General features: G+C 44.9%; 1 protein-coding gene across 1 annotated transcript; it reads left to right on the top strand.

The window, feature by feature from the left end:
* Positions 1-11,087: 11,087 nt before the first annotated feature.
* On the top strand, positions 11,088-22,446 carry LOC138794039 (olfactory receptor 52D1-like). Its single transcript, XM_069972806.1, has 3 exons — positions 11,088-11,147; positions 20,189-20,320; positions 21,484-22,446. Exons 1-3 carry the CDS (start codon positions 11,088-11,090, stop codon positions 22,444-22,446), a joined length of 1,155 nt encoding a protein of 384 aa, XP_069828907.1.
* Positions 22,447-24,334: the final 1,888 nt, after the last annotated feature.

Here is a 24,334-nt window from a genome sequence, read left to right as displayed (position 1 = left end):
AGGACAGCCCTGGTGAACCCCAGACTCAACCTCAAAAGAGCGGCCACGACAACCGTTCACCAGCAGGAAACTCTCTGCCCCTGCATACCAGATCTTAAGTCAATCGACAAAAGTATCTGGTAGGCCATATCTTAGAAGGACAGACAAGAGGTACTCGTGGTTCACCCGATCAAATGCTTTGGTCTGATCTAGCAACAGCAAGTACCCCTTCCAAAGACCTGCACTACCTCCACTCCACTGCCTCCCTGACACTAAGGACAACACTTAAAGGAGAAGTCCAGCAAAATTTTTATTAAAGTATTGTATTGGGAGAGTGCATGTGTGCGGGACTCATGCCGGGCGTGCGCCGCTGAGCTCAACACCACGCCAGCCGTCCACAGCTATAATAAGCATTTAAAAGCACCTCACCCAGTCCTCATAGATAGCGTAAGGTGCGTGGGTGCCCGAGGAATCAGGGGGTGGCTCAGATGGCCTCCAGATTGGGGAAGAAGAGCGGCGTTTAGTAACGGGCCTACACTGCCCCGGTGACGTCACAGAGGAGGACGGAGCAGAAGTGGGGACAGACAGCCATCGCCATTGAGAGCCTCATGGTGCAGCTCAGCTCTCCATATCTGCATGGGACAACCAGGTTGGTTGAGATAGCCACCCCAAAACACCTAGCCCGACCTGTTTGGGGAACATTCTCAGGCCTGCACCATAGACAGAGTCATGGCAGAATTGCTATTTATCCAGTCTAGCCCTGATATACAAGAGGCTGATGATAATAATACAGAGGAAGGTGACCGCACAGAGTCTACCCTATATTCTGGAGATAAAATCCTTATTGCTTTTCAGTACTACTACAACAAGACATGGAGAAGACATGTGCTAAATTCACATCTGAACTGAAAGCTGATTTTCAAGCTTTAGGGGGCCGAACAGAAGTTATTGAGAATAAAGTGGACTCTACCATTGCTACTGTAATCAACACTCAACTGAGGTAGAGGTCTTATCAGAACAGCCTGAGGAGGCTAACACTAAAATAGAGGACTTGGAGAACAGGTTTCGCTGAAACAGTGAATGATATGGAAGAGGCGACCAAAGAATTGTTGCATCATCTTTTACCTGATATGTCAGACCGTTATTATGACCTTGATAGGGTCCACCAAGCCCTCACAGCCCCTAGAGCAGACGGCCTCCCCAGGGACATTATTGTGAAACCGCACTATTATTCAACTAAGGAAGTTGATGTCATTTTTTGCGGGCCCCACGTGACATTTCACAGTTACAACTAAGAGATGCTCCTATACAGATACAGTATACCTGGCTCTGCATACCATTCAGAGGAGAAGTACTCTCAAGCCACTCCTACAAATTTTACAAAAGAGAGAGAAAACCGCAATCGTTGGGCCTTTTCATTCCATTTGGTGTTCCTGTATAAGAATCGCACTCACAGTTTAACCTCTCCGTATGAAGTGGAATTGGTGCTAGAATCACTTGGCCTACAGATCCACCACAGTCACCTAGAGGGTCCTCTATACCTACAGAATCCGACAAGAGGAGGTGTCTCGCCGCTGTGGAAGAGATTTGCTAGACCATCCCTTTCATGATTTTTGAGTGGACATATAGCTCTGAACATGGTCTGAATGGGTTCCAGCTTGTCAAGCAACAATCGCTGTTGTTAAAAGCATATAGCTGCTTCCTCTTTGTTCTTTTTTCTCCCCCTCTTCCATTTTTTTTCTTTTTCTATTTTAGTGGCCCTCCATGCGCTCTCCATGACTTCTGCATGGGGTTCCCCAGACAGATACTGGGAGAGCTCCACCTTGGAGTCCTTACAAGGGGCTTTGTCCCTATGGTCCATAGAGATCGTTGTGATTGTGGATGATTGGTGGTTGTCGTATCTTGTGTGGTTTTGGTGTTTTGTCTTTGTCCTTTTCTGTTCCCATAGGTTTGGTGTATTTCTGACCTTTGCTCCTCCCTCCCATATGGCAGTATAAGCGTTATCTCCATCAGACAGAATCGCGGATAAAGCTGTATTTCGGGTGGTCACACATAATGTGCAAGGACTCAATAGTCCTGTTAAAAGGAAAAAGTCCTATCATTTATTTAACTCCATGTGAGCGGATGTCATTGGTTTACAAAAACTGCATTTTTCTAAAATTTCAGCTCCTAAATATACAGTATGCATAAACAGTTTCCCCTGTTCTTTCTTTTTGAGCAGATGAGAAGAAGAAAGGAGTGGGCAATTTCTTTTCCAAAAAGGTCGATTTTATGTCTCATATGGTCGGTACCTGTTGGTCACGACACGCTACAGGGCTCTCCAGTCTCCTTCCTATCTTACTATGCACCAAATACGGGTCAGATAAAAATTTTGTCTTGTCTGGAATCTGAATAAATTTAGGGGTCTAGTCTGGGGTTTGATCATTGATTGGTCTTTTTACATTGAACAATGTAAGAATGACTGTAGCAGTTGGAGTAACATTCCCTGCACCTCTCCCCCCACCGCTGTTTTGATTTTGAATTTGACTTTGACTGTAGCAGTTGGAGGAACATTCCCTGCATCATGTGATGTTCATGGGGTATGGCTGTCTCAGCACAATACTCAACTTAACTGCAGAACTGATGTGGCTCAGGCGTCCTGGTTTTAATACCTTGAGGATCTGGCAATTGTCTCATGCAAAGGGATCATCACTTGAGGTCCTTCCTTACTAATTATGTGCTGCCCAACAACTAGAATTGTCATTTGTTTCTTTAGTTTGAGCAGGATCTGATTGATTTTTTTTCCCCTTTTTCCTCTTTTGTTTTGTTATCATTTTATGCCAGCAGACAGACACAGGTCTGTATACAGACACACACTTAAGAACAGAATACTGAGAAAGTTTACCACTCGGTTTAAAAATTGTAAGAAAAAAAGAGTGAGTGAGAGACAAACACAGAAATAGACAGCAAAGTTTGCATTGTTCATTGTAGCACTATTTGGTAATAAAAGAAACACGTTTGTGCATTTTTGAAGATCCTTCTCATATTTCATTTGAAAAGATGGGCAAGGTCAGCGTCCTTCATTTTATTTCCCCTGTTTTGAAAGGTAATTTTCTGCCATGTTCTGCTCCTTCACAGCCAGAGGAGTATGTATCTCCTTACAGTGCAAGGATCTGCAGGCCCCTGTGGCAGGGAATGGGCAAACAAAACCAATAATCCTTTCTTAGGGCGGGTTCACACTACGGAATTCTCGCGGACAATGTCCGCGGAATTCCGTTAGCTGTCCGCCCGCACATCTGGGCGCCTTTCCGCCGGCCACATAGACACCATTCTATGGGCCGGCGTATTCCGCTATACGCTGAAAGAAGTGTCATGTCGGCGGAAAAGCGCGTGCCCGTGCCGGCGGACAGCTTGTCCGCGAGAATTCCGTAGTGTGAACCCGCCCTTAAGGAGAAAGATATTCCCGCAACCTTTGGACAATTTCCAGAGTTGTGTATCACTGAGCTTCATCTTTCCAGAATGAGCAAAACACTGTGCAGTCTTTGTTACCATTTTGTAATAAATTTGTAATAAATGTGCTCAGACTCAGGGAAGGGTCCAGAAAAGAGTTCCTGGGAGCATGGTGGTGAATCTGTATCCTTTCCTTCCCTGGAGGGGCCAGGCTGTGGGGAAGGAGGCTGAGCTAATGGAGCAAAGGTTCCACTCCCTTGGCTAGCGTGGGTGGACTGCGTGGAAGACTGGGTGGTGGATAAGTTACTGGACACATTATCCGCTATCCACGTGATCACCTGTTCACACTGCTGCGGTTTCAATATCGGTCTACCATGAGACCCCGTGAGTTGGGCAAAGAAGCTAGGGAGTGGACGTCTGCGGTGTCACCCTGCCCTGAACCACGGCCTCCGGCAACTGCATCGCTTGGAACCCCACGCCCTCGACCTCGACCCTTACCCCTGGGGTTCACCATTTTATGGACACTGCACAGTATGGAACTTAGATAGGCCTTGCGTATGAAATCCAGTAGTGTCTGCACTAATACACACTCTGTGCCACCCCCTTTAATCTGTGCAAGCAGTTGTGAACTTCACTGCTATCGACATGTATGGGTCCCACGTGATCGCAGGATGCACCAAAGAGTCTCCTGCATGTTTATTGGCTGAAAAATAGCGCCCAAATTTACAGGAAACGGATGATGAGATCTTCTTGAGTATCGCGAGATGCTTGTCCAAGTAACGAGTACCATCGAGTACCCTAATGCTCGATCGAGTACCAAGCTCGGACAAGTATGCTCGCTCATCACTAGTAAAGAAGGATACCAGGACTGTGCATATTCAAGTGAGCTAATAGACTGGACAGAAAAAGTTTAGGGACCCTGATTATTCGCTTCTATCTAACTACCTCAGTCTTTATCTTTGTTATTTTGAGTCCTGATTCTGCCTTCAGGAACATGAGAAGCCTGCACGGATCCCCTCAAACCTATGATCATGACTGGTCATGGCACCACGAGGCTCATCCTGCTTGCAGGTAGCTGCTCCAAAAAGTGCTGTAAGCGGATGCTTCATGTACATTAAAAACTCATCTGTAGTCATACCTATACTAGAGCTTCAATATAAGCTGACTATACAAAAATATCTATTTCGTCCCTAAAGACACAAATCCTCAGAGATGTGAGATGCAGCACGTGCGCATCAGGATACAATATAAAAGAACGGAGGAGAGAGACCTTCCAGGAACAAGGGACTGGCTGTACATCCTGCTACATTCTACCAGTAAGTCTCTTATTCTGCTGTCTAGAACTGGGAGCTTAATCTAAGGTGAGCTGTAGAGTTCTCAGGGTTGTTCAGCTTAGAAAATAGATGTCTTATTGTTATATGGATACAGTATGTACAGAAATTATGACATAATAGGAAAGGGTTCTTTACAGTTAGTGTTGGACTGTGGTATCTGAGGACCAGCAGAGGAAATGATCCACAATTGAAGTACCAGTCCGACTCTCTCCTAGATTCAGCTGTATCTGTGTCCTACATCTCTCAGAATGCCCTATACTTATGAAACTATCAGCATATGCTGGGAGTTGTAGTTTCTGAGAGAGCGACCTGGTTGTGTAGAGGCTCCTGGTGGCTGCAGTCTGTGGGTCACAACCATCAGCCCTGAAGGTCCATCAATAAACCTTTCCACAGTTATCAGAGAATTATCTGTTTATATATACTACAACTCCCAGTATATCCTGAGGGCTGCAGACTGTCAGTAAATGCTGGGAGTTGTAGTGTTTTGCCAAACCACTCATGTTGCAAGTTCCAGGCTATAGGTCCATCGGAGAATCCTCCGGTCCACTGTTGGGCCAGTCCCACACTGTTTACAGTAAAAGCAAAGAAAATGTCCTACAGTGATACAGATGTAGCCTGGGTTATCACAATGGCACATTTAACTCGACATTCTAATTGACTTAACATAGCTCTCTGATACAATTGTTGCGTCAGGGATCATGTTACCCTGGATACATTTTTCATCGGTCATGGACTGAGTGTTCAGAATGAGACCGATCAGGAGAACTGCATGGTCTCTCCCGGCTCAGTGATAACTGACTTGGCCGGTCACACAATGTAAGTCTATGCGCCCGACGATGTTTATGCGCTCGGAAAATTACCCAGAGCCAGGAGTGAACATGCGGCGTGTGGACATCTCCTGGCTGATTTTTCTGATCGGAGTCTGAAACCCGGACCCATAAAAACTTTTCACATGTCACTCGGACATGTCAAAACTCTGTGTGTACAAACTACTCTGGATCTACATCCTTTCTACATACCAAAAACCTACATATATGGTACATTGGAACAAAAGTTTTAAAGCTGCAGGACGCCGATGAGTGAATGTGAACAGGACATATTGTGATCAACTGTTGCCATCAACACACTGCAGTTTACAGGTAGTGCCGCTTACTAATAGAGTGCTCTGAGTGAATGTGTATAGGAATATATCAACTTGGTGGCATCTAAGATCGCTTCACTACCAATGTGAATATAGCGATACAACTGAGGAGTGCGATCAGATACAAATTAACATAGGACCTGATATTTAATGATACTTATAAAGATATGTGTAATACAATGAGGTTGTGTAAGCAGTAGCGCACTTATTATTTGACAAGGTGAATGAATAAGTATTATAATATACGGCATATACTTAATCATATACTGTAGCATCCAGTGTCGGACTAGGGCCCACCAGAGGAAATTATCCTGGGGGCCCAACAATGAAGAACCAGTGAGAAATTACATGTCAGTCAGTGTTAGCGCAGGTGCTAAAGCTGGAGGCCCACAGGATTATCCTCCGGTCTTCTGGTGGGCCAGTCCGACACTGATAGCATCTATAAAAGGTGGAAAGTATAGCTAGTATAGCTAGAAGAACCCAAAATGCTCAACCTCGTATGTAGAACAGATATAAGAACCCTTCGGCACTCAAGCTATTGCAAATCTACAATTCCCATCATGCCTGGACTTTAGCTTTAGCTGTCTATGCAGAATGGAAATTATTGTTTTGCAACAGCTGGAGGGTTTTGGATTCCTCATCCTTGCTGTAGAATAAAACATATAGTGCTTTGGATAGATGTACTTAATATGTATCATACCCAACAATGAGATAAAGGATATAGGATCAAAAAGGTATACAGTACTGTAATGTACATACAAATGCCCCAAAGCCATGATGCTCAAATATATACCTGCTAGACAAAGATATTTCTTTAAACAGATACATACTCCATTATTATTATATGAGTAGATTCTAAGTGTTTTTTCATGCTACAGATGTGTCCATCCTCACCTTATCTCTAATCTAAGTATCATCAGTGATGACTGTGAGGAGATTATTGGTCTTTCAAAGTAACTTCACGTCATGACATTCTTTCACACATTGTAAACACAATGAGAGCTCTAAAAGCATTTCAGAATATTATAGTGAAAGGCAATTATGAAAAATCATTTTTTATAACTTATCTAATGACAAGGTGAGGCTGGACACATCTGTAGGCCTCCAGAGATGTATGGCATGGGGGGTAGACTGTGGTAAGGTGTCATCAAAGTTTCATTAAATTATTCTAGATGTCAATAAACCCCCATATTGTTACATTGTTTTAGATGCTGTTGATGGAAAATTTCACATTCTCGCCTTCTGTGTTGACGCTCAACTTTGGTGAATTAACTGAAGTAAGATATCTCTACTGGGTCCTTGCTTTCATCGGCTATATTCTTATTATATTTCTCAATGGTGTGGTGATTGGTACAGTGTGGTATCACAAGAGCCTTCAGGAGCCCATGTACATCTTCATATCTGTAATGTGCATGAATGGACTCTATGGCAGCAGCGCCTTCTTCCCCAATCTTTTAATAAACCTGCTTCAGAAGAACCCATCCATTTCCTATATTGCTTGCTTAGTGCAGGTATTTTGCATCCACACCTATGGGGCATATGAGATGACTATTTTGGGATTCATGGCCTATGACCGCTATGTGAGTATCTGTAATCCTCTGCGGTATAACAGGATAATGACCATGTCCACAGTCCTAAAGATGCTCCTAGGAGCCTGGTTATATACTACAGTACTGATGTCAATCCTTATAATACTGGTAGCTAGACTTCCATTATGTGACACCAACATACTAAAAATCTACTGTGAAAACTTGGTAGTGATGAAACTCTCCTGCGTAGACACATCGGTTAACAATGTCTATGGACTTGTTGTCACTGCGCCTATTGTTGGATTACCTACCTTAATGATATTTTATTCTTATCTCCAGATTATCAGGGTCTGTATGAAATCCTCCAAGGATACTAAGGAGAAGGCTCTGCAGACCTGTACTCCACATCTCATCACCATAGTAAACTTCCATACTGACACACTTTTTGAGATCCTTTTATATCGCTTCCCTCCAACCAATCTACCACATGAGCTCAAAGTCTTTACGTCCCTGCAGTTTATGGTGGTTCCACCCATCCTCAATCCTGTCATTTATGGTTTAAAGTTGAGGGCAATAAAGGCTAAAGTGAAGCAACTATTATTAGGAAAACAAACAAAAATACAAGACAAAGTTATCCAATAAATGACTTATCCTGTACTGATCCTGAGTTACATCCTGTATTATACTCTAGAGCTGCACTCACTATTCTGCTACTGGATACAGTGGGCCTAATTTACTAAAGTGTTCCCATCAGCAAATTGTCAGGTTTTTTGTCAGGTTTTTGTCCATTTTCCATGTCAGTTCAGGTTTCCAACTAGAGATAAGCGAGCACTACTCGATCTAGTAGCTATTCGACCAAGTAGTGCACTATTCCATAGATTTTCCTGTCAAAAACGCAGTAAAAATTTGATTGTAGGGGGTGTGTAACAGGTCCTAGGAGCATGTAGGCATCATGAGAACAGCGTCTACATTGTTTGGATGGCTTACTTATGTGACCTCAAACTATAAGAAGGAACTAAAAGAAGTCAGCTCCCGCTCCTCGACATCAGATGTCATCTTGAAGCTAGTGAGGGAGAGATCTTGGAGTAGGGACAGTTAGGACCCAAAAAAGCCCTTCTTAGGGCTAATACACTATACAACACAGCATATAGCTCCATCTATACAATGAATAGCTAGCTATTAGCACATCAGCTACCTATTCTCACAGACAGGCAGGCAGCTGCTGATTGTGCAGAATAGGCTGCAGTAAAACTATTTGCTCCTACGTTGTAATTGTCACAGGACAAGTTAAGGGAGAGATCTTGGAGCAGGGACAGTTAGGATTAAGTGATTGTAGGCAAGCAAGACCCAAAAAGCCCTTCTTAGGACTACTGCACAGCATAAAGCTTCATTTATATGGTGAATAGGCTGCCTACCAGCACATCATCTACTTAGACAGACAGGCACATGCAATGACAGTTACCGGTGGGTGTCCTTTGATTTTCCCCTTGTCTACATCATCTATGGTTTCCATAGATGACAAAAACTAAGGTGAGTACCTGCATATGGCCGCCGTAACCCTGTCCTCCCCAAACCCTCTGTGCTTTACAATTTTTGGTTGTCCAAGCTAGACACATGTCTAGAACTGTCCCTCTACATCTTGGAAGTGCTCGCCTGCCCCACCACCAGCATTCTCTCTGAGAGGATATTTAGCGCAAGGGTATTTTTGGAGGACTCACCTTGAGGGCCAGAAACTCAATTTATGAAGCCGTCCAAAAATTCAGTTTGAAGCCCTTCAAGTTAGCTCTCACCACAAGAGCCTCAAACACAATTTTTGGAGAGCTCACCTCACTAAACGGAATCAAACTAAATTTTTGGAGGGCTCACCTCAATGGCCTGTCAATAACTTTTTGGAGGGCTCATCTCACTCAAGGGTCTGTAACTCAATTTATAAAGCCCTCTACGAATTCAGTTTGAGGCCCTTGAAGTCAGCCCTCACCACAAGGGCCTCAAACATAATCTTTGGAGGGCTCATATCACTCACCTCCAGTGTCTGAAATTTATGAAGCTCTCCAAAATTTCAGTTTGAGATCCTTGAAGTCAGCCCTCACCTCAAGGCCCTCAATCTCAACTAATTATTATTGTGGGCTCAACTCAAGGGCCTCAAATTAAATTTTTACATTGTTTCCATGAGACCCACAATCTTTATCTGTAGGATGTGTTTGACCACATCACACAAACACACACATACATACACAATGACAGTTAGCGGTGGGTGCTGTTTGACTTCCTCCTTGTCTATGAAATCTGTGATTGTCATAGGCAACGTGATTTAAATGGGTGCAGGAATTTTTTTTCCCCTTACAATTTGTCCATGTTTTACATAAAGGTTATATTGTGTTTAGAGTGTATTGTTGAAAGCCTGTGATAGTGGCGTAATACTGCGATTTGGCCGTGTTAGATGCACCCAGGCATGCTTCCCCTGTTGTCCCAGTGGCGTTTTCCAGAGGTGTTTGCATCATTTTGTTAAGTTCCATACTGGACTTGGGGACCTCCAAATGGTCGAATTTTTTTTCTCTCCAAGAAACGAGCATGCATATTCCATTGACTTCAATGGGATTCGATATTTGTTTCGTTATGTCCTTTGAAAAACCTTCCAGATTTTCATAGGGCATGCACCACATTTTAAAATTTGTTACAAAAAAAACAAACAGACACAAACAACAGCATACTAGATTAGAAATGACGGCTTGTTTGTAAATGAGACCCACTATGACATATATTACTTATCTCTTAAGTTACATACTATATTATACTCAAGAGCTGCACTCGCTATTCTGATGGTGGCTTAAGGGGTGTGATTACAATGTGTGTGGGGGGGGCAGCAGTCTTACTGCTTTGGTCACTCTGCATTCATAAGGCTAACTGGAAGAAGGCTTCATAACATAACGGTCAGGAAAAAGTGCAAAACTTCCATATAGAGAAGACATTCCCTGTATTCACTGGATGTAAATGCACATGCATTTATCAATATGTACCTCTGGTGTACATAATGCAGAGGTTTAGCTAGGCTCTCCTGCACCCGAGGCAAAGATTCAATTTGGAACCCCTCCTTATGTGTGCACTAAGCACAGGGGGCCCTTTATATATAATATATATATATATATATATATATATTTTTATTATTATTATTATTATTATTATTATTTTGTAAATTAAGCTATTAATTATAAAATACCATATTTTCTGGCGTATAAGACGACTTTTTGACCCCGAAAAATCTTGTCAGAATTTGGGGGTCGTCTTATACGCCGGGTATGGTCTCCCCATTCGGTGGGGGGGCTCAAAAATGGAAGCATCCCCACTGTATGGGGCGACCATTTAAAAAAACAAATAGTTAACTCACCTGGGCCCGTTCCCGGCCTCTGTGCGTCTTCTTCTCCGGTCCTGGCGCAGGCAGTGTGACGTACACTGGCTGCGCCGGGGGTGCCTGAAGCTCTCCCGAGGAGCCGAGCGTCTAATCGGAGATGCTCGGCTGCTCGGGAGAGCTTCGGAAGAATGACAAAGGCTTCGGGTACTTTCGGAGCTTCCCAAAGACTCTGCCATTCTTCCGAAGCTCTCCTGAGCAGCCGAGCATCTCCGATTAGACGCTCGCTACTCAGGACAGCTTCGGGCATCCCCGGCGCAGCCAGTGTGATGTACAATGACTGCGCCAAAGAGCAGAGAAGACGCACGGACACCGGGAATGGGGCCCAGGTAAGTTAACTGTTTGTTATTTTATTCATTTAGCTGCAGTTAACCCCTGCCTGACCGTAGCAGCAATGCGGTCAGGCAGGGGTTAACATTTTCCGACGTATAAGGTGAATCCCTGACAATCTGATTGAAAGTCAGGGGTCGTCTTATACGCCCAGTCGCCTTATAGGCCGGAAAATAGGGTAATATAGTTTCATAAATGCAATGTATTCGCAAACAACAACAACAAGCTTCTCTGGAATAACCCTTTAACCTCTGGTCCCCATGGCAGCAGCTATGGGTCATACAGCTATTGTTATGGTGAGTTTACACAGAGAGATTTATCTGACAGATCTTTGAAACCAAAGCCAGGAACAGACTATAAACAGAGAACTTGTCATAAATGAAAGATTGCGACACTGGACACTCTCGTGTGTCTTCCCCCACCCCAGACTGGTGTCACCCTGTACACCCCTGCCCCCCACCCGACTGGGCACCCTTCACCCTCATACCCAGACTGTTTCTTCCTCTACCATAGTGCACAGGACCTGCAGTGACATTATAGTCACATGGTAAGGTCCTTCACCATCTACAGGACTGTACTGTCTCCTGGCTGCTGTTTAGCCCTGATTTGAGCAAAATCGCAGTAAAAACACCACAATTTTGCGCAAATCATAGCTAAACAGCAGCCAGGAGACAGTTCAGTATGAAAAAAATACCTCTGATCAACTAAAAATCCTCCCCTGCCTCCCCACACTGACAGAGAGCAGGACGCTTCCAGGCTGCCTCATCCACTGTGATCCTTCTCTCTCTGCTCTCTGTGCTGGCGCCCCCCCGTGTCTCTTCCCCCGGGGGAGCTGCCCCCCCGCCCCCCCCTCACATTAGCTTTTCCATGGTGTAAGCCCCACTACTCTGATAAGCTGGTGTGATTCTCGGCAAGGCATGGCCTCCTACCGAGCTTAAATTATCACGCAAAAAAAAACATAAAAATGCAACAGCTCACTGCAATGGCAAGATACAGACCCACTACAGACATGAAAATTGTTAAAAGCCGCCCCCCCCACCAACTGCCAAAAAAAACTTCCACAAAAATAATGAGGCTCTTGGTTACCATTTGAAAATGGTGTAAACTACCCCAGCCCTTTACGGTGACCTCATACACGGGGCAGTCCTGCACTGTACTATGGCCTCTCCATGGCATGAAATACGCCTATGCTCTGGGCATGCAAGATCTGTCTAATACCAGCAACAGTAATTACACCACCTGGGTGGGACAGGTGGAGTGCACGACCAAATAGAGGCAGCCACTCCCCCATCTGGAACACAGAAAAAAAAAAAGACAAAATTGATCAGCTCTCCTAGAACACCGTTCACACTAGGCAGGAGCACATTGCTATGGCTGAAGTTGCAAACACACAAAAACACAAAAAAATGCAACAGCTCACCGCAACAGCAAGATACAGACCCACTACAGACATGGAAATTGTTAAAAGCAGCCCCCCCCCCCCCCCGCCAACTGCCAAAAAAAACTTCCACAAAAATAATGAGGCTCTTCGTTACCATTTGAAAATGTTGTAAACTACCCACCACGTTGCATTTGCATTTTTTTTTGTGTTTTTGTGTGTTTGCAACTTCAGCCATAGCAATGTGCTCCTGCCTTGTGTGAATGGTGTTTTAGGAGAGCTGACCAAATTTTCTCTTTTTTTCTGTGTTCCAGATGGGGGAGTGGCTGCCTCTACTTGGTTGTGCACTCCACCTATCCCACCCAGGTGGTGAAATTACCTGTGCCGGTATAAAACGGATCTTGCATGCCCAGAGCATAGACGTATTTCATGCCATGGAGAGGCCATAGTACAGTGTAGGACTGCCCCGTGTATGAGGCCACCGTAACGTGGTGGGGTAGTTTACACCATTTTCATTGATTTTGTGGAAGTTGTCCTTTCTCTTAAATTATCATGGTGTAAACCATGGCAGAAATATACACCTGCTACGGCATGCGTATTTTAGTATGTCTGGGTGGGGCGAATGGGGATGGGGACAGTCTTAATAAATCTTCCCCTTTGTCTCTGCTCCTATCACCCCCCCATTCATGTACCCATTTAGGGAGTAGGAGCCATATTTCTGCGACTACTGGTGGAAAGTCTCACTCCCAAATTCTTCACTTACTGGCTTTCCCTGTCCCACGGTCAGCCTGAGTCTTGTTTTCCTTTATCTTACCTGGGAGGAGGAAGCAGACCCCCCTCCACTAACTTGGCCTAGCGATTTCCCCCAATGTTCCTTCATTCTCCCAGCTCCCCAGTGTATGACTGACATCCCTCATGTGCTGGGAAGATGGGGGAACAAATGCCAGGGGACTGCACTGGGCCAGGTGAGTATGTGTATGCGGTTGATGCGAGTCACAGTCCGGGGGGAGGGGTGCCTGCTGTCCATGATGTTCCATGCAGAGAGACCATGATTCGTTGGGCCCCTTTACTGCACGGGCTCCATAGCAGTTGCATGGTCTGCCCTCATGGTAGCTACACCACCCCATTCACTATTCTGCTGGTGGAGTCACTTTTCTCATAACTGAGCACACCACGTCCAGTGCAGACCTTAGTTTACTGAGGAGCACCGTTCCTAATCTGAGGGGTTCTACATTACTCATTCAGTGTGTCATATTTTCTACATATTCCTCATCATGAGCGCCATTGTCTACCAACCAGCAAGGAAAAGTTGCACAAGGGCTTTCTTGCACTCTCGGACCTGTGGGATACACCACAGCTGCCTGCAACCTGTAGTTTGGACATTGCACCATATAATTTGCAATACAATTCTCTGAAGAACATGCCAGAAACCAACTGTAAATTATTATAGCCCCCCTCTTTGGTGTAGAAGGATCCCATGGCTGTGATTACTGAAAGTTGTAGAAGGTTATGGAGTCCTGCTCCGGCCTTCATGAACAAGAGAAATCTGCCAATACTCGTCGAGTCCATGACTGGCTGTGACACCAGGTTGTCTGTAGGTGTCTGCTCTTCAGAAGGGGCATTCCACTTAGGCTGTGGAGGGAGGCTCCAAGTATTATGAACACTCGACTTTGCTACATATGTGTTTGATATGTTTGATCACATCTATGGATTTGATATGTGATTACAGTGCGGAAATAATTAGTCATGGGGGCTCCCCTAACCTCCTATACCCCCACACACTCCTTCTCCCCGGCTTTGAGGCAAACAACTATAACCATTAAAGAGGTTGTCCACCTCAAACTAACTTGTCCCCTATCCACAGGACTCCATACCCCTGCCGATCTCCAGATCAGCTCCAGACTCCTTTGTTATTAATACAGCTGTGGGTATAGCATGTGACCCGCATCTCTATTTATTCCTATGCAGCCCCTGGAAAAAGCTGAGTGCTTTACTCACCTCTCTCTGGCGCCTCCATAGAGAATGAATGGAGCCACCGGAGAGAGTTGGGTACAGCCCTCAGCGCTTTCCAACGGCTCTATAGAAATGAATAGAGCCACAGGTCACATGCTGTACCCGCACCTGTATTCATAAGAAAGGAATCGAGAGCTAATCTGGAGATCAGTGAGGGTCGGACCCCCTGCGATCTCTTACTTGCCCCTTATTCCAGTACTTATCCGCTGCTGTATGACCTGCAGGAAGTGGTGTTTTCTCCCCAGTCTGACACAGATCTCCCAGCGGACACCTCTGTCCATGTCAGGTACTGTCCAGATCAGCAGGAACTCCCCATAGAAAACCTCTCCTGCTCTCCAGACTGGAAAGAATACCACTTCCTGCAGGGCATACAGCAGCTGATAAGTACTGCAAGACAAGAGTTGTTAATAAAACTAAATTACAAATCTCTGGCACTTTCTGGCACCAGTTGAACTACCCCTTTAAAGTGGACAACCATATATAAATGCATATTCCTTGTATGTTATTCTGGTGGAATCAGTGCATGATTACTTGATAGGGAGTCCAGCAGTGCTCTTTTGCTTTATTATTTTTCTACTGATATTGCACTGGTCCTAGTTATCCCAACAACTACAGCTGTAATATAAGCTAACTATATACAATAACTATTCCACCCCCTGAAGACACGAATCCTCAGAGATGTAGGAAGAAGCACATGCTCCTCAGAATACAGTATAAAAGGACAGAGACGCTACAGATGAATAACAGAGAGCCGTACATCCTGCTGCTACATTCTACCTGTAAGTCTGCTGCGTAGGACTGGAGAATAGAGAAGAGCTACAGATGGGGTCAAAGGTGAGCTCTAGAAATGTCAGGGATGTTGAATGCTATTACTATAGGAAAGGGTTTTTTCCAGTAAAGGCAGAGATTGCCCTACCCCAATAGGTGTAATGGCATAAATCAAACTCCATATGTGAATCCCACAAAGTGTAGATACTTATAGAACTGCTGAGAGTTCTAGGTACTATAAACATGAAAATTGGTGGAATCAGGAAGAAGTTTCTTTTTCAGAGTGGGGACAAATTGATACAGTTGCCCGAAGATTATTCTTTATTTTCAGCTGGATGGAGTGGTTGGGTGTCAGATAGGATAAGAGCTAGGATAGGGCATGTGAGTCTTTTCCCAACCAGTGTGGCTATTCCTGTCCCCCTTCACCTTCCTCTAACACAGATACTAGTCACAGTGTGGCCGCAATACTTTGGCTACATAATAGTAATGGATTATAAGACAGTGATGCACTTACTATATATATATATATATATATATATATATATATATATATATATATATATGTTATAATGTACAGCATATGCATTATACACTACAGCATCTATAAGAGGTAGAAAAGGTATAGATTTTTACAGGGACCCAAAACTCAATCCATGAATAGAGAATAATTAAAATACTGCTATGGCTAGATATACAGATGTAGCCTGCGTTAACTTGATCACAATGACGCATTTAACTCGACACTCTAATTGACTTAACACAGCTCCCTGACACAATTGTTGCGTCAGGGATCATGTTAACCCTGACTACATCTGTACTATATACTGTACCTAACACTGTGATATAGTGGTGGAACACAGAAGTGTAGGTATACCGTAGGGTACTCTGGACAAACGCCTGATGCCTTGCTCCCTATATTCGTCTAAACCTGTTAGACAGAGATTAGTGATGAGTGAGTACTTAAATGCTCGGGTGCTCGTTACTCGAGACGAGTATTTCCCGATACTTGAGTGCTCACTTCGAGTAACGAACCCCATTGAAGTCAATGGGAGACTCAAGCTTTTTTACAGAAGACTCAAGTTGGATAAAGAGAAGGTCATGTGAAAACCTGTCAACCTCAGAAATTGATGGAAACACATTGGAAATGGACAGGAAACAGCAGGGGCAGCATGTGTGCATGCCTCTGAGGCTGCCCAATGGCACCACTATGCCTAATTCCGTGCAACAGCCTGGTTAAAACAGAGGTAGGCATAGGGACCACCCAAAAACTCAGCCTGACACAGCATGGCAGTGAGAACACAGGGAACCATTAAAACAGAGGTAGCTTATCATGAACCACCAAAAAATTCAGCCTGACACAGCATAGCGGTGAGGACAGAGTGAACAAGGTAGAAGCGGTAGCCAGTCAGCATTTCAAAAATTATACCAGACCTAGCATGGCAGTGAGCTCACAGAGAACTAGGGATGGTCCAAACCTGCTGAGGTTCGGGTTCGTATGAACCCGAACCGAACTCAATTCGGACCATCTCTACAGAGAACCATTAAAAGTGAGTGAGGAAGAAAGTGACCCTCCCCAAAATGAGGCCAAACACTGCATGGCATTGAGCACACAGAGAACTCCCGGGAGCAGCAGTAGCTAACATGGAGGCCAGGCAGGAGCAACAGTAACCAACATGGAGGCCAGGCAGGAGCAACAGTAACCAACATGGAGGCCAGGCAGGAGCAACAGTATTTAACATGGAGGCCAGGCAGGATCAGCAGTAGCCAACATGGAGGCAAGGGCAGGCACACCAGTAGTCAGCAGTAGTCAACATGGATGCCAGTTAAGGCCCAGCAGTAGCCAACATGAAGAAAAGGGCAGGCACACCAGTAGTCAACATGGATGCCAGTTAAGGCCCAGCAGTAGCCAACATGGAGGCAAGGGACATTTGCTGCAGAGACAGTTGAACATTGCGTTTGGACACCTTGCTGGAGGGTGTGGAGCATAGTGGAAGTGAAGGGTGCATGTAGGGTGGGAGGCGCACGTGCCTGGGGCCTGGGCAGGGAGACAGACAGAGCCAGCACGTGACACCGGGGAAGGAGCAGGGGTGCGACTTGCAGTCACTGAACGGCCTTGGTTCCACTGAGTGGGGTGTTTAGCATATGTCTGCGTATGCTGGTAGTGGTAAGGCTGGTAGTGGTGGCTCCCCTGCTGATCCTGGCGTGGCACACGTTGCAGACTACAGTCCGTCAGTCATCCGCAGTTTCTTTAAAAAAAAAACTCCAGACTTCGGAACATCTCGCCCTGGCCTTGGGAGTTTGACTCCGTGAAACAGTTGCGGATTTACTCGCTCTGCCCCTGCCTCTCCCTCTGCCCACCCCTCTTCCTCTTCCAACCGGTCCTGCGGGTGAACTTGCCTCCCCTCAGAAGCACAGTCTTCACTAGGCTTATCCACCCAGCTCGGGTCAGTCACCTCGTCCTCATCCACCAGCTGTTCCTCCAATTCCTCACTCTCCTCCTCACTTTGAGTTACATTCATGACAACAACCTCACTGTCTGACAACCGTGTCTCATCGTTATCATCAGACACCTCTTCCAACCCCGCTTGCAAGTCCCCACTCTCATCACCCACTGACTGCATGAGCTGCATAGTTTGGGCATCAGGACAGATCGACTGCTCCAGTTGCTCTGACTCAGGGAAGGGTCCAGAAAAAAGTTCCTGGGAGCATGGTGGTGGATCTTAATCCCTCCTTTCCCTGGAGGGGCCAGGCTGTGGGGTAGGAGGCTGAACTGCTGGAGCAAGGGTTCCACTCCCTTGGGTAGCATGGGCGGACTGCGTTGAAGACTGGGTGGTGGATAAGTTACTGGACACATTATCCACTATACACGTGATCACCTGTTCACACTGCTGCGGTTTCAATAACGGTGTACCTTGAGACCCCGTAAGTTGGTCAAAGAAGCTAGGGAGTGGACATCTGCGGTGTGCCACTGCTACCTCCTCAACAGGTGCTGCTGTGTCACCCTGCCCTGAAACACGTCACTAGCAACCACATCACTTGGAACCCCATGCCCACGCCCTCGTCCTCGACCCTTACCCCTGGGGTTCACCATTTTATGGACACTGCACAGTATGGAACTGAGATAGGCCTTGCGTATGAAATACAGATATCAGGAAAAATAGTTGTAGTACCCACTGGTTTTGTGGGGCTGTACGGTGCAATCTGGTATGGGCACCAACTGTACACATTTTCTGTCACCACAATACAATGAGCAGTGAAGTTCTATGCAGGCTGCACTACAAATCCCAGCAATACAGTATAGTACACACTAGTTTAGGGGGTGCTTGACGGTGCTATCTGGTATGGGCACCAACTGTACACACTTTCTGTCACCCCAATACAATGAGCAGTGAAGTTCTGTGCAGGATGCACTACAAATCCCAGCAATACAGTGTAGTACACAATAGTTTAGGGGGTGCTATCTTGTATGGGCACCAACTGTACACACTTTCTGTCACCCCTATACAATGAGCAGTGAAGTTCTATGCAGAATGCACTACAAATCCCAGCAATACAGTGCAGTACACCAGGACCACCAGCCCCAAAATCGAAAAGGAGTACACTGAGCACTTCTTAGGGGTGTGTATGCAACACCTAATGTCCCCTTTCTGCCAGCAGCCGATCACCACAGTGTGCTGGTTAAATCCCGGTAGCAGCACTGCAACTCCCAGCCAGCAGTCTGTAGTAATAGTATTAATAAAAGCTGTTAAGCCCTGAAAAGGTCTGTTTGTTTATATTCCTAGTATATACCCTGCCTACTGGGACGCTAAATCCTACACTGACACTCTCCCTGACCAGCAGCAGCTCTGTCCCTGATCTCTCACAGCATGCGTCTGAAGCGAGCACTGCCAGCGCCGAGTTTTATATGGCAGGGTCATCTGATCTGGCCAACCAATCGCTGCTATCGACATGTATGGGTCCCACGTCATCGCAGGATATACCAAAGAGTTTCCTGCATGTTTATTGGCTGAGAAATAGCGCTCAAACTGACAGGAAATGGATGATGAGATTTCCTTGAGTATCGCAAGAGTAACGAGTACCATCGAGTACCGTAATACTCGATCGAGTACCAAGCTCGGAGGAGCATGCTCATTTATCACTAACAGATACATTTTTATAGATGGTGGCTCAGTGGTTAGGACTGTTGACTCGGAGTGCAGGGGTCCTGGGTTCAAATCCCACCAAGAACAACATCTGCAAGGAGTTTGTATGTTCTCTCTGTTTCTTCTCACTGTAACATACAGGTCGGTCAATTAAATTGTGAGCCCTTATGGGGACAGGGACCGATTTGAGTGATGACAAGCACATCCTATATGTCTAGATGCCCTAGTTTAAAAGGAATCTGTCAGCACCTGACAGTGCTGTAGTTGGCAATTTGTCCATGTAGCCAATTATGCACAATTTGGGGTCTGCTACTGTAATGAAGACCCCAGAGTCAAAGAGGAGTTGTGGCTCAGCGTTTGTGCTGCACTTTGGCACGCTTCACCACTAATTTTTCCTCCCTCTTCTTCATGAATAATCTCTGCTGCCCGGCTTTCTGCTCACTTATGCTGTCAGCCAGTGTCGCTGAGTGTTCATATCAGACATGAACTGTCATCACCTGTCTAGAAACCAAAAAATGTTCTTTCCTGGGTTCAATTCTTATGATGATTTTCTTCTTTCTCATTATGGTATCATAGTTCAAAGTTCAATTATGGTAAAAAATAACAAATAACTATATTTTATTTCCATCAGAAGAATCGAACCCAGGAAAAAAAAGAAAACATTAGTTCCCCAGAGTTGTGATTTATACAACAGCTCCAAAACAGTTAACCTTGAAGAGTCAACTATATCTGATTGCAGATCAGTCCTCTGTGGGCAATTTATGACAGAAATAAACACTTAGCGACAGTGGCTGACTGTATTAGCAAGAATGAGGCCGGGAAGCACAGATCATTCATGAAGAAGAGGGAGGATGAAGGAGTGGGGAGGCATGTCAGAGTGCAGCACAAACACTGAGCCACAACTCCTCTCTGACTCTTTCGTACAGTAGGAGACCTGAGATTGTGCATACTCCATTCCACTGACAAATTACCAAATAGTACCATGCTCACTAGGGGGCTGCCAGCTACAACACACTGTCAGCACCTCAGGTTGACAGATTCCCTTTAAGTGTCCATACATTTCATGGTACAGATGTGTCCATCTTTACCTTATCTCTAATCTTCAGTGATGATTGGGGTGAAATTACTGGCCATTCACAGAGATGGGTATCTAAGTGGGGCCTTTTAACCCAGAACACCAGTGCAGAAAAGCAACAGTACTTACCTCGAAGCCATCATACTGCTGATAGGCATCTCTAGCAAAATAAAGTCTTATATCTAACTATTGTATTTATAGGAAATGTCCAAGGGGTTGGGGGAACCAAAGACAGCACCCTTACCGGACCTGGTGCTCACGCATCGCCGGGCTCCTGAACCCTGCTGGATGTCGCTTTCTTACTAAAGGGTTGGATTTAGTCCATTTAGCTTATTAGTGATTGCAGCACGGTCCCAACCCCGGTACCAACTGGCTGAGCGGAGCATCCGTCAGCTGCAGAGAAGAACTAAAGACTGTGGGTTGCTGTGCTGCGTGGGCACAGTGACGGGCAAATGTAACATCTATATTATGTCTCCTCCTCACAAACACCCTGGCGGACTTCTCCTTTATGGAGAAAAAAATCTGTCTATCTATATTTGAACCCAAGCGTTCCCAAGGAATCAGCACTAATCAGTGACCCAACATACTGACATACACATTCAGAGAGGAGGGTGTGGAGTGGAAGGCTTGCAAAGCTGACTATGATGTCACTGCTGAGCCCTGTGACATGTATGTGATTTTGACAGAAAGTCCTTTAAATCCGAAAAACCGTAACAGAGGAGGCCCAGGGAGTGGAAAAAAAGGTTGGAGAAACCAACTAAGGTGAAGGTGCAGGTCTATTCCAATAAGACAAATTGTCTAACTTATCTAAAGACAGGGTGAGGCTGGGCACATCTGTAGGCATCTAGTGGTGCATGACATGGTGAGATAAACAGTGGTAAGGTGTCATCAAAAACTTAAGGACTATTGTTTCAAAAAGTTTTTCTAAATTTAAGCGCCTTATCATTATATCGTTTTAGATGCTGTTGATGGAAAATATTACATTCTCACCTTCCGTGTTGACGCTTAACTTTGGGGAACTAACTGCAGTAAAATATCTCTACTGGGTCCTTGCTTTCATCGGCTATATACTTATTATATTTCTCAATGGTGTGGTGATTGGTACAGTGGGGTATCACAAGAGTCTTCAGGAGCCCATGTACATCTTTATATCTGTACTGTGTATGAATGGCCTCTTTGGCAGCAGCGCCCTTTTCCCCAGTCTGTTAGTAAACCTGCTTCAGAAGAACCCATCCATTTCTTATACTGCTTGCCTGGTACAGATATTTTGCATCCATACCTATGGGTCATGTGAGATGACTATCTTGGCCTCCATGGCCTATGACCGCTATGTGAGTATCTGTGACCCTCTGCATTATAACAGGATAATGACACCGTCAATAGTCCTTAAGCTGGTCCTAGGAGCCTGGTTATATCCGAGCACACTGGTTTCCATCCTTATAATACTGACAGCTAGACTTCCATTATGCGGCACCAATATCGTGAAGATGTACTGTGAAAACTCAGCAGTGATGAGACTCTCCTGCGTAGACACATCAGTCAACAATGTCTATGGACTTGTCATCACTGTAGCTGTGCTTGGATTACCTTTCTTATTGATATTTTATTCTTATCTCAGGATTATCAGGGTCTGTATGAAATCCACCAAAGATACTAAGGAGAAGGCTCTGCAGACCTGTACTCCACATCTCATCACCATAGTAAACTTCCTTATTGATACGTTCTTCGAGATCCTTTTATATCGCTTTCCTCCAACCAATTTACCATCTGAGCTCAGAGTCTTTATGTCTCTGCAGTTTCTGGTGGTTCCACCCATCCTCAATCCTGTCATTTATGGTTTCAAGATGAGGGCAATGAAGTCTAAAGTGAAGCAACTATTATTAGGAAAACAAATAAAAATACAAGACAAAGTTATCCAATAAATTGCATTCTCTATTATACTCCAGAGCTGCACTCACTATTCTGCTGGTGGGGTCACTGTGTACATACATTACATTACTGCTCCTGAGTTACATCCTGTATTATACTCCAGAGCTGCACTCACTATTCTGCTGGTGGGGTCACTGTGTACATACATTACATTACTGATCCTGTACTGATCCTGAGTTACATCCTGTATTATACCCCAGAGCAGCACTCAATATTCTGCTGGTGGGGTCACTGTGTACATACATTACATTACTTATCCTGTACTGATCCTGAGTTACATCCTGGAAAAAGCATACCATATCTTACCAGAACAAAATAAGAAAAATTAACAAGACAAAATGAACCATAGCATAACGGTAAAACATTGGTCCATCCCCACACTCAACTAAACAAGACATCATACACAAACTACAACTAAACTAGATATCACTCAAAAATAATAAACTACAACTAAGCAATAAATGTAATCGTTTTAATTAATTTATTTTGGGCCCTAAGCTGGTCCCAAATGCCATGACACCAGTACACAATAGGCCCATAGAAATAGGCCCATTATGAATATTGGAGACAGGCAAACCTGGGCCAAACAGTGGAAGCACCCACCATCTTGTACACCTCTGTATTAACTGGGCAATGAAGAAGAAAAATCTCCACACTTCCAGCATGCCTCCACACTCCTCCCGGGGACATCGTGTATGTGGTTTGCAAAGATCCTTCACTTGCCCTCATGTCTCCCATTCCTGTAAGAAAGGCCAAAACCATCCCCTACAAGAGTATACCCACAGAGGAGCCCAGAGGTTTGTAATGTTGGTTTTAAGAAAGATATTCACCAGCAACATTACAAGGTTGAACATACACAACTCTACTTTTCTCCTCGTATGGTAAGTAACTCTATAAGCAACCTCAGACTATTTCTCCACACTGTAGCCCCAAGTCCAGAGCAAAAGCAGCAGGAATATTTTGATAAGGGTCAAAGACCAACCATTCCACTGATCCACCTTCTGCTATCCCAGTTTTTCTTTGGGTAATCCCCTTGTCCAAATTCAATGACAAGAACTTTTACAGACACCTTGAGCTGTGAAGGGTGTCCGGGTGATCAAATTCAGGATCTCCAACTTCCAGCCATACACTCTCATACTTATGCTGGTTGATCTTGGACCCAGATGCCTCCAAGTAGCAATCCAAATATGTGACATCATTAGCATATGCTGTTGCACTCAGAGAGAAATGTGCCACCGTCGGATCCATTCTCACCCCTGCTAACGGTCCAAAATCAATCCTTCTAAGGAATTGGGCTCAAATGGCAATACTAACAAACACTAGATCCAACCTCAAAAGCAGCCAATCCAACTGTTCACAAGCAAGAAACTCTATGTTCCTGAATAAAAGGTGTTAAGCCAATCAACAAACCCTCCTGGCAGGCCATATCTCAGATGAATAGACCAGAGGTACTCATGGTTAACCCGATCAAACGCTTTGCCCTGATCCAAGGACAGCATATACCCCTTCCAGTGACCCACCCTACCCTGCTCCACAGCCTCTCGGAAACCAATCACAGTGCTAAATGTACTGCCGCCAGAAACAGAGCATCGCTGGGCTCCTAAAAGTAGCCAGGGTGCAAATTTCACCAGCCAATTAAACATCACTTTACCAGAATCTTTCTGTCCACTTTGAGAAGCACTATCATTGACTGAGGAGATTACCCAAGGAGAGACACTCATTAAATACCTCAGTCAAGGGGGAACCAAATCGTACTTAAAGGTCTTATTGATGTTAAGCCATCTGGACTGGGTGTCTTCTTGAGGGCACAACCATCAATAGCCACACTGGCTTCCTCTTCCTGGATCATCTCTGTCAAAACATCTAGAGAGGGGTCTACCT

Source organism: Dendropsophus ebraccatus, chromosome 5, assembly GCF_027789765.1.
Source record: "Dendropsophus ebraccatus isolate aDenEbr1 chromosome 5, aDenEbr1.pat, whole genome shotgun sequence".
NCBI classification, from domain to species: domain Eukaryota; kingdom Metazoa; phylum Chordata; class Amphibia; order Anura; family Hylidae; genus Dendropsophus; species Dendropsophus ebraccatus.
The sequence above is the reverse complement of the archived record's forward strand: the minus strand, read 5'-3'. Positions and strand labels throughout refer to the sequence as shown.

Bases quoted from the DNA above. Each gene is read 5' to 3' on its own strand.
- LOC138794039 (XM_069972806.1), top strand. From the start codon at position 11,088: ATGTACAATGACTGCGCCAAAGAGCAGAGAAGACGCACGGACACCGGG. The intron at 11,148-20,188 runs GTAAGTTAACTG...ATCTGATTGCAG, and splicing joins ACACCGGGAATGGGGCCCAG to ATCAGTCCTCTGTGGGCAAT. The intron at 20,321-21,483 runs GTCAGAGTGCAG...ATATCGTTTTAG, and splicing joins ATGAAGGAGTGGGGAGGCAT to ATGCTGTTGATGGAAAATAT.